Below are 12,013 nucleotides of genomic sequence, written 5' to 3' on the forward strand. Positions count from 1 at the left end.
AGTTTTACAAATTTTCCTAGGACAAATTGGCACATTTCTAGAAGTAGGCTGCTGGGAAATGAATCTTGCAGGGAGTGGGGTGAGTGGAGAAGATCTAGAAGGAACTGAGTTTAAACACTGCTTTGTCTCATTTGGGGGGGTTTAAGCTACTGTACTTTGGTTAGGAACAAGCTGGGTTAGATTTGCAGATCCAGGCGGGAGGGCTGCAAATGTGCAAATCTAGCAGCTGGAGTGTGTTGTTGTGGTAGCTGCTTTCCTGTGCTAAGCTGATTTACTTGTTTAAGGTCTGACCTCATCATCCTGTCAGTGTGGGTTCCCACCTACACTGTTAGCTGCAGCTTTCTGCTTCATCTAGAAAGCTGGAAGTATTCACAGTGTATGTACCACAGGCAGCGGGGGAGGGGTGAAAGGCTGCTCTCTGCACTTGTGCTTTTGTTAGCTCTACAGAAGAGGCAGAGAAACAAGAGATAACAAAGGCTCCGTTTCCTTTCTGTGAGGGACGGCTTTTGTCTTTCCTCCTGCAAAGATGTCAGTGTCTGGCAAGAAAGAGTTTGATGTGAAACAAATCCTACGGCTACGTTGGAGGTGGTTTAGTCATCCTTCTCAAGGTTCGCCCAACAGTGGAAGCTGCCTTCAGCAGGAAGGATATGAGCATAGAGGGACCCCGGTTCAGGGCAGGTTGAAGAACCACTCTCGGGACAGAAATGGACTGAAGAAAAGCAACAGTCCTGTCCACCACAACATACTAGCACCAGTGCCAGGACCAGCCCCTGCCCATCAAAGAGCCCTTCAGAATTGGCACCAACAAAACTTGATAGAACATCTTCGAGCAAATGAAGATATTCCTAAAGCAGTTCCAGAGAAAAATTTGTTCAAAGAAGCTTGTGAGAAACACTCACAAAATTTGGAGATGATGGTTGATGGCAATACAGAAGATTCTACAGTGAGGTAGGAGTTTTGATTGCATAATGAAAGCTATAGTTTAGGGTTAACTTAACCTATAAAACTTTAATTTAGTGCTTAAATAGAAGCTCTGTAATAATCACTGAATTTGTGTGCAGTCATTCAAGGTCTCCAAGAAAACAGTAGGGAAACCAGTAAGAATACTTAGGTTTTAGATAATTATTGGAAAAAATATTTTAGCGTTGTGAGTTTATTTTTCCTATTCTGTTCTTATTCCACTAGGAATTCCGTCTCAATTTTAAGGAGTGTTTATCATAATTACTAACTAATCTGTGTCTTGGTTGTTCAAATACCTGTGATTCTTTGTGCAAGTGTGATAAATCACATATAAATCTTTCTGACTTTGTGAGTTAGGCCGGCTCTGACAAAATAAAACCTCTGTTCCTTTAGTAATTTGTTATATTGATGGCTGATAAATATATTACCTTTATGCCAGAACATGAAACAAATTCTTTTGGCAGTTGAAATTTATTTCAAGTTGTGTTAATTTAGCAGCTAGTTTGCAATTATGAAAATATTTGCTTAAAGTCGGTAATAAAATGCTACTTATGGCAGTGAAAATTTAAAGTAGGGAATGGATCACATCAGCTATATCAGGATATTGAAGTGTGTTGGGAAGTGGTAATAAGGAGTAGCTCTGTAATAGTTCATAGAATATTTAATTTTGACTTTATTTTTGTATTATAGTGGAAGGAAATTATGTTCCCTCCTCAGTTTTATCTGGTCTAACTTAGTCGATCTTTACTTTTTTTTCTTTTTCAGTATCAGATTTTATTTCCCCAGCATATGGTAGACACAATTAGTGATTTTAACAATGTAATTAAAGTGTAAAAGAGCTATAAAAACAGGTATTTTTATATGATTTGAAGTATATAAAAGTTCAACATGAAGCTATTTATCTGGAAATTTGGATATTTGGCATAGTATATCTCAACATCAATATAGAGGAAAAGGACTGGCAAATTTACTTCTTGTTAGAAAATTTTCCAATTATGTCTGCCTGACAGTTCCTTGCTTCCATAAATTGAACACATAAAAAGCAGTACAACGACATTATGGTAAAGAAAAGTCAACTGTGCAAAATGAAGCCTTTAGAGAAATACAGTCTTCTTGTTGAAATGTAAACATGCAAATGATTTTGTGAAATGATTAAAGTATAATAATAGATTTTGATACAGACTAATAAATAAAAATGTGCATTATGAATTTCCCTAAGTATTTTTATTACTCAAGATAATGCTATATGACTGTTCGGATTGAAGGTTACATTTGGTTCAACTAATTGAACATTCAAAAAATATAAAATCTGTGCTTTTAGATTTTAATAGGTTTTCAAATTGTCTTGCCTCACCATGAACAACTTTTAAAACTGCTGAATTTGGAGGTTAATAAATTCATTTGACTGTGTTGTAGAAATATTTAAATTATTCACTGTGACTGCCTGACAAAATTCTTTGCGAATCCCTGCATTGATTTTCCAGTGTGAGAATATTTGCAATAAAGTTGTACAATTCAATAAACTAAATTATTGAGAAAAAATCCAGATAAAATGTCAATTATAACATGCCGCCTAGCAATATTTAGAAAATATATATACATATATTTGTCTTTTTATTTTCTCTAGACAGTTTTTATGTTTAAAAAATGTTCTGTTACAGTGGAACGTATTTTCTTAAAATACAGGAAGTGATTTTATAGATGTTGCTAGAATATTTTCAGCAGAAGGAAAGGGGTAAATTGAACACCTTATAAATTGATATATGATCTGTCATTACCAGTTCTCAATCAAGGAGAGTTTGAGGAGTCTTTTATGTCCTGATTTTCTTCTTCAACAAGATTAGGGAGCAAGAGGAAAAAAATCCTGACAAGTTGCCATCCCCTCAATAGAACTATTTTGGTGAGGAGAAAACAACCAAAAACAAAACCAGTATTCATGTGGAAAATGGTCACACTAGTACAAGATAGGCCCTGACAGCGAGGGGAAAGTGAGGGTTTTAAACCACCCTGTTTTCCACAAAACTGCAGGAATGAAAACGAATAGACTAAATCTATTATCATACAATATGAAAGAAAAACCTACATTTAAAAAAATGATATTAAACCAAGGTATTAAAAAATGTTGGTTTGGTGATAAATACCTTGGATATATTCCTATGTAATCAAAATAGACCTATGTACTCCATTTAGGAATAACTGTATCAGGAGACCACACTGAGTATTCAATTAACAGTATGTTTGTCATCAGAGCATGGGCTCAATTATCATTTTTTTTGGTCCTATTAACACTAATCTTTGCTTCCCTGTAAATACCTTCCTCAGTGTCCTTTCTTTTCCTTTATGTTAACCCCAGCATTCCAAAATTAAAATGAATATTTTAAGTTTTATGATCATGATCCCTATATGACAGAAAAATTTAGTTATGTAGTTACCTATATTAAATAATGTTTATCCCAGACTGTCTAACTTCCGTGTCCAAGCTCTGTCATGTACCGGACACCATGCTAGGTAATGATGATCAAAATAAAATGTATATCAAATGCATTGCATTCACAATCTCTCCACCCACTTCTAACCATCAGTAGTGTGTGTGTGTGTGTATGTGTGTATATCAATATATTCTTTGCAGCTGAGTTCAAATTTGATTTCCGAATCCTTCTTAACACCATATTCTGGGCATCATCATCAAACAATTGGAGCTGGAATATGAATCAAAATAAAATTGCTACTTCTGATTGAGTGCATAAATCACAAAAAATTAAATAATGTTTATCAATTGCTATTAAAGAAATGATTACATGAGTACCCAGGTGTATGTCAGTGGTTAACTGCATTTTCGCTAAGACAGATTCAATTAATTCCTCATTGTGTTCAAGACCATCGAATATGAATGCTGATGATCTGGGTATGTTTCCAGAACAACATGCCCCAGTACAAAGCGAGAAGTTGCAGGACTGTTTATTCATTTTTTATTAGCCAAATGAGGCATTGAAAATATGTTTTCACTATTTTAATTTCAGAGAGAAAACCTAAACTTGACTCTGTTATTTATGTCATTTTTCTACTACCAAAACTACGTGTTACATACGTGTTGAATACATTTTCGTTACATTCAGATTCACCTGTATTCATTCCATTCAGGCCCCCCCCCCACCATATCTTTTCTTTTTTCACCCTTTTTCTTAACCTCAGATACCTTACTTAGGTGATCAGTGCCCAATAGTTCACAATTATTTTGCTTTGTTCATCCACTTTGATTCCTCATTTTCTCATATATGTGAAATCATCTAACATTTTTCTTTCCGTTCCCGAATTTACTGCCTATAATTACCTTGAGCTCCTGCCACTTTGCAGTGAATTATAACATGTTATCTTTCCTTGTAGCCGAATAGTATTCCATTGTATGGTTATGCCACATCACTTTAATCCAATCCTGTGTTAGTGGACATGTTGGTGGCTTCCAAATCCTAGCTTTTGTATATAATACTGCAATAAACATTGTACAAAATATATATTTAGTTGATGGTTTCACATTCCATGGATAGATAACCAAATGTCGGGTCACTAGATCATAAAAGTTTTTTTTTTTTTTAAAGGCAAGCATTTTTTTTTAGATTTATTTATTTATTTATACAAGCACTGGGTACAGTCAGAAGCGTAGGAGGGTGAGAGAATTCACCAGAGCCAGAGCAGGGAGCAGAACAGGCAGACTGACGAAACACACTGCTGAGGGGAGCAGCGGGCAGCAGGAGAGGTCTGCGAGCCATGTGGGACTCTTGCCAGCGGCCGGGGATCGAACCGGCACTGCAGAGGCTGCGGGCAGCTTCGCAGCCCCGCGTTCAACCGCTGAGCCACCGGGGAGGCCCAATAATATGTTTATAGTTTTTTAATGTACTTGCCAAATCACTTTCCAAATGGCCGCACCAATTTACATTCCCACTAATAATTTATTAGAGTTCCTGGGTCTCCACATCCTCTTCAGCACTTGTTATTGGAGGTCTTTTTATTTTATTTTTTTAAAGATTTATTTATTTATGCATACAATAACTGGGGTACAGGCCAGAGGTATGGGGGGTGAGAAGATTCACCAGAAACAGAGTGGGGAGCAGAACAGGCAGATTGACTGAAATACGCTGTTGAGGGGAACAGCAGGCGAGACAGGAGAGGTCTGCTGCACCATGTGGGTTGCTCCCTGGCTGGTCGGGGATCGAACCATGCTGCAGAGGCTGTGGATTGCTTCATAGTGTGGTGCTTAACCCCTTGCGCCACCGGGGAGGCCCTGGAGGTCTTTTTAATATATGCCATTCTCACAGGTGTGAGATGATATATCATTGCACTTTTGCTCTATATATCCCTTATTAAAAGTGATAATGAACGTTTTCCCATGTATCTGTTGGCCTTCAGTATCTCCTCTTTGGTAAATTGTTTTATCAGATGTACTATCCATTTTCTAAATTAATTTATTATTTTAATTGTGGTACCATTAGGCTCTTCCCCATCAGATATAGCTACCATAGGATGCCCACCATAAAATCACCCATAGTCCACCACCATAGTCCATTGTGCTTCCTGCCTATCTATCTTCCACACCCTCCTCCTTTCAGTTCTATAGTCAGCTTTCAAGGGTTAGTTTATAAGTTTATCTTGCTCTGATTCTTATTTTGGTTTCTTTATATTCCACATAATAGTGACACCATCTGGTATTTATCTTTATATCTCTAACTTAATTCACTTAGCATTATCCCTGCAATTCTATCCATGTTGCTGAAAATGGCATGAGTTTATTTTTTTTTATGATTGCTAAGTAATTTTCTGTTGTGTATATAAACCACATCATCTTGATCCACTCATCTGTTTTGGGGAACTTAGCTTGTTTTTATAGCATGGCTGTTGTAAATAATGCTGCAATGAAATACCATCACATATCTGTGAGACTATCTCATATCAAAAAGAACAGAAACAACAAGTGTTGGTGAAGATGTGGAGAACAAGAAACCCTCTTATACTGTGGGTGGGAGTGTAGACTGGTCCAGGCCCTGTGGAAAAATGGTACAGGTATTTCTCAAAATATTAAAAATGCATTTATCATATGACCCAGCAGTTTCACTCCTAATGAATTAAGTGCACTTACATGTTGGGTGATTAATGATATATGAGATTCTGTTCCTGCCATTGTCTTAAATGTTTTGATATCTTTAACTTACCTTTCTGTGGTTAATTGAGGTACTAGAACTTCTTTGAGTTTCTTCATGGTTGCTTTTCTAAACTCTGTCTGTTAGCCCCTGCAATTCTGTGTCAGAATGCTTGTATTTGCTGCTATATCTTTCTCTGGTAGCTTTTGCATGCCCTGTTCCCTGTGGTGATATCCCCTTTGCATGTGTTTTGCCTTCTTTTATTTTCCACAGCAGGGGTACTGGGAGCTTACTTTTGGTAGCTTAGTTTGGTAACAGGGATACTGGGAGCTTAGTTTTGGGAGGGGGAGTGTATGGAAGTGGAGTTCAAATGCTTAAGTCAGTCTTCATAGTCTGGAGTTGGGGGAGGTCATACAAAAGCAGGTAAACCTAAGCTGCTGCTGCTTTCTTTACAATCAGACCAAATTCCCATCCGTGGGCAGGTGTCTCTTCATCCTCAGAAATCCTCCCTTCCTAAGTGATTGGGGGGCTGGGCTCCATCCACCACTACTGATCTCCTTACATCCAGTCCAGCCTTCTGGAACTGATCATTCTTCCCAAAGCTCAGTTAGCAAACAGCAAAATATTTCATGTTCACTGTTAAGGTCCCCTGTGCCAGTTTGGACTCAGCAGAGTATATGCCCTTCCCCAGTTTTTCCTCTGCCAGGATTAAGCACCACCATTGCCACATCTTCCCTTTCATCTCCCAGCTTCTTTAAAATGTGACTAAGCACACACCCCAGGAGAAAAATTCATGGTCTATTCTATTGATGCTGGTTATGAACTGGTAAGGTTTACATATGGGTGACAGTTAATTTCTCTTTGTGTTTGGAAGAGAGACATGCCTGCAGCCAGATATGCTGAAATGTTGTAACTCCACCTCAGTTTTTCAACTTTAAATGGAAATTAGAAGAATGACCTCTGTGATCTTACTCTCAAAGGTCCCTGATACCATTCAGCCTGCGCACACACCACACGCATGTGCACACACACACACACACCTGAACTGCTTAATGAAGGTCAAACTTTCGAAAAACATGGCCTCTTCTCAAGGTATAATTATCTAAATATGATTTGTTTTACTGATGAAATGTTTAAATACGTTAGCTTAATTTTAGTATCATACATACCCTTCAGCATTTACTTATTTTAAAATTTGCTCCATGTTTAATTATTGTGTCAATAGCTATAAATCTCATTCTCATTTAGTGAAAACTAAGACATGTGACCAGAATAAAAGGGACATGGAGAAATTTCATAGTGATATAGCTCTTGTTATTAATTAATGTCAGGTACCTAAAAATTGAACAGACTACCTATGACCATCTATCTGATATTTTATTAAGAAATGTTTGTTGGGACACACATTTAACTGTGAGGCTGGTATGCTGGAAAATTTCGGTCCTATCCTTATGTCAAATAATAATCTAGGAAATAAAAAATTAAATGTATGACTACAGATCTCTATTCTATGCTAGTTATAGACAACAGCTAGGCTCTTGTGAATTTCCAATGTTTAATCTTCTCTCTATCTCTCTTGATCTTTATTTACTATTTTGCTTCCTTTCTTAAAAAAAGCATGATCAGGAGTAGGAATTTATGTATGGAAAAGTATTCCTTCTATAATTTTGCATCACAACAGTGATTTCAGAGTATTACAAACATCAACATAGAATAAAAGTATATGATAATATGAAACCCATACATGTACACATGTTAGGATTGACTATATCTTTGGGTCATAAATATCATGCCTAAATAACTAGTTATGAAATATGAGATATTTATTTCTGGAAACTACTGGAATTACATTAACTTTTGTAGGTGTGGTAATTTAATTAGCAGAACAAACAAATAAGCTAATGTGACAGAATTGGCCTTGAAAAGAGTGACAATGCATTTTTTTGAAGACTGCTACTATAAATAGGGTATCTAATTAAAAGAGGAAATTATTTTTAGAAATTTCTATTTAGTAAATTACACTCACACTGATCATCTCAGGAAATCAAAATTTGAACTCTATTGTATTTCTTTAAGGAAGGAAGAGGTTTATTTTGTGACAGCTTGCTGGTGAAAATAAGGAAAAGCCTCAAAGTCTGCCACAGTGTATCACTCATGGAGTTTTGAGAATGAGCTTCACCTAGTTCTACATCCTTTATCCCCATTTCTTTGCCTTTTTTCTCTTAAATGCAAGAATTTATGTGCGAAAACTTGGAAAGCAGAAAGACACCACAGATCTCAAACCTGTATCCAGTATTTGAGTTTCTTCTGTTGCTTCTCATTGTTGCCAAAACTTTTGACTTTCTCAGATTTTGTTAAAGACCATATACACTTTAAGTACTAAAATAAAACACATGCAACTTTTCATTTTATTTTCCCATTTTATGAATAATTATAGCTAAAATATACATTATTTCAGTACAGTAGTTCACAATATATTACAAATTATAATTTAATGAGATTAGCAAATTAAAAAAGAATGAAGAGTATATATATTTTATATTCCATATAACACATGTGGTCTAATACACATAACATATGCATATAGTCTCAGTAATGTTAAGACTTTAAGTCAACTTTGGTTTAGAGACTTTCTATGCCAGTTTCTCAGGAAATTCCTGAGGGCTCCTAATCAATATTCAGTACCTGCTACATTTAATGAAGTGTAGTAAGAAGGATAGAAAACATTTTTTTTTTCATTTCAACTTTCTTGTCATCATTTTTGTTTAAATATAAAATGTTTCAATTTTTCACCAAGTCTTCAGCATCTTTTTATGTCACCTGCATATCATGAAAGTAACTTAGCCTCTTCTGCTAAAATACCATATTAATGGCAATTTATTTATATTTGTATAGATTGATATATCTGATTTTTGCACTCAGATATTTATTCTGAGCTTCAGCTATGCTAAACACCCTGCTTTGTGTTATTTTTCATGATTTATCATTTCTCTGCCTACTATCTAAAATAACATGCCATAAAAATATACCTAGTTGATTTTCAGAGTGACTGGAAAGCAAGAATGGAAATTTGTCAGTATTAGTTTCTTGAATAAATATCTATGAATTTTAAGCAGGTTTCTCTGAGCTTGTATGCAATAATACTCTGTTGCTGCTGTAACAAGTACAAACCACTTTTTCTCTTGTCTCAAACTTTTCTGTGCTGCTGGCTGCAAACATAGAGAATGATTAGTAATTGTTTTAGATAGTAGGCAAAGTGTGTCTTTGTAGTTTATGGTTTGTTCTCCCTAGGAGAATCATTTTCATCATCTACCTCAGTTTGTATTCAATTTTCTCAAACTGTTAGATACCATTAGTTGTTTAGAACTAATGGGAATAGAAAATCATGTGATGAAATGACTAATATGCTGAAGAAAAAATATATGTGAGCAGTGGAAACTAACTTCAAGTCATGTCCACTAACTGAAAATGCTCAATGTTCTCCCCTCCCCCAAAAAAATAGCTATTTATGGCTCCACACCCAATCCAAGTAAAGTATATTTTGTGTCCTGGGGCATTATGTTTCCATATCTTATATAAAAGCATACGTGTCATCGTATCAGATGTCATAGGCCAGTCCTGCCATGCCACGAATGTGTGTTATGACCTTAAGTTATTTAAACTCTTTGTGCTTTGGTTTCTTTCATTTTTAAAATGAGGAAAATGTGTGCACTTATCTCAGATGGTTGTGTGGAAGACTAAGTGAAGCAACAAATACTAAGTTGTTGGAACGGTGTTACTTATACAGTTTTCTTCATGCTTCTTTCATCTTATGTGATAGCAGATTGTTAAGCATACTACAGGTTTTGCAGGTGATAAAAATATCTCCTAATTATTTATCTATGGCTTACTCATTCAGGTACTCATTTTATAGTAGATATGTCTTTGTTATTTTGCCAATTCCATCATTTAATTTATCATTTGAGGTAATTTCCTCATATCTTTATAAACTAGTCAATTACAGGCATCTTTACCTCATTTGCTAAAGTGAGTAACTCGAATGTAATATTTTGATGTTGTCAATTTAATAAAAGCAGTGGATGGAATGTGAGAAATTTTCTTGGTGATTAATTAAAATGGATTATTAGTGAATTAAAATAATAAGGTTATTTCTTTCATTTCCTTTTTAAAAGAAACATTTTCTATCTTTAACATCATTGAGAATGATTCAGAAATACGGGATTCCACCTCTTCAAGTGCAGATTACCATACCACATCCACCACTAAGTAACCACAGTCCTCACCATCATCCATAATGGCCCTTCTCCCATCTTGCTCCACCCTCCTCCCCCTCCTCTGATAGCCTCATTTTTGTTGTGAGATGTTAAAAGTTTATTACTGGTTTGGTTTTGACTGCCCCTTTGTGCTATTTCTCTCTATGACACATATGAAACAGTCTACTATATGTCTTGCTCCTTCTGACTTATTTTGCTTAGCATTATCTTTTCATTTCCATTTATTTTGCACAAGTGGCAGGTGTTCATCTATTTTTATAGCTGAGTAGTATTTCATTGTAGATTTAGACCAAATTTTTCTAAGTGCCTTGTACTTGTTCTGTCTACCACTTGGCTATTGCAAACAGAACTGCAGTGAACATAAAGGTACAAATATTTCTTTAAATACTGTGTTTGTACAATTCAAGTAGATATTCTTTGGAACTGAAATTGTGGGGTCATATGATAGATCCTTTTTTTTAATTTTTTGAACCCTCCATACTGTTTTCCATAGGAGCTAGGCCAGTTTAGACTCCCTGTTGGCCATCTGCATGAATTCTCTGGAGAAGTGTCTATTTAGTTCTTTTGCTTGTTTTTTGATTGAGTTAATTGTTCTCTTTTTCTTGAGTTGCATGAGAATTCTACATGTTTTGGATATTAGTTCTTTGTCATATGTGTATGTGCAAATATTTTCTTCCATTCAGTAGGGTGTCTTTTAATTTTACTGATAGTTTCTTTTGATTTTCAGAAGCATTTTAGTTTGCTGTAATCCCATTTGCTTATATTTACTTTTCTCTTGGTATTGGGGACCAGCTGACAAAGATATTATCAAACCAATATTGTAGAGTGTTCTAGCTATATTTTCTCTCAATTAATTTCTGTAATGTTTAATTTTTAGACTCAAGTCTTATATCCATGTCTTCAATCCATTTTGAGTTATTTTTATGTAAGGTGTAAGATGGTGTTTCATTCTTCAGCACATGGCTGTCCAGTTTCCCCAACACCATTTGTTGAAGAGACTTTCCTTTTTTCAATGTATACTGTTGGCTCCTTTGTAATAAATTAACTGTTCATAGATCCGTTGCTTTATTTCTGGGTCACAATTCTATTTCCATTGCTCTGTGTTTCTCTTTTAGTTCCAGTACCATACAGTTTTAATTACCATAACTTTGTAGTTTAGTTTGAAGTCTGGGAGTAGGAGGCCACCACTTTTTTTCTTAAAAGAACTTTTTGGCTATTTGGGGTCTTTTCTTATTCCATATGAATTTCTGTAATGTTTTTTCTATTTCTTTGAGGAATGCCATTAGATCCTTGATAGTGATGTTTGTTCTTATAGCCCATGAACAGGGGATATCTTTAAATTTCCTTCTGTCTTTTAGGAATATCTTATATTTTTTATTGTATAGGCCTTTCACCTCCTTTATTAAGTTTACTCCTAGGTATTTAACTCTTTTTGTTGTGATTGTGAATGGGATTATTTTCTGGATTTCTTCTCTTCATATGTGTTTGTATATAAAAATGCAACTGATTTTTGCAGGTTGATTTTGTACCTTGCCACTTTAGGGAATTGATTTATGATTTTAATCAGTTTTGTAGTGGAGTTTTTAAGGTTTTTTCCTACATATATTATGTCATCTGCAAAAATAAAAGTTATACTTCTTCCCAATG

At 35.3% G+C, this 12,013-nt stretch overlaps 1 protein-coding gene across 1 annotated transcript in view; it reads left to right on the plus strand.

The window, feature by feature from the left end:
• Window positions 1-526: 526 nt before the first annotated feature.
• The window catches only part of KLHL4 (kelch like family member 4), a gene marked incomplete at both ends in the record, with an annotated part of 59,345 nt that continues 47,858 nt past the window's right edge, over window positions 527-12,013 (plus strand). Inside the window, one exon of the mRNA XM_084258709.1 lies at window positions 527-948. Within this exon, the coding sequence (XP_084114835.1) occupies window positions 527-948 (422 nt within the window). The remainder of the gene's footprint in view (window positions 949-12,013) is intronic.

This window comes from Talpa europaea, assembly GCF_964194135.1.
Source record: "Talpa europaea genome assembly, chromosome: X".
Taxonomy (NCBI): domain Eukaryota; kingdom Metazoa; phylum Chordata; class Mammalia; order Eulipotyphla; family Talpidae; genus Talpa; species Talpa europaea.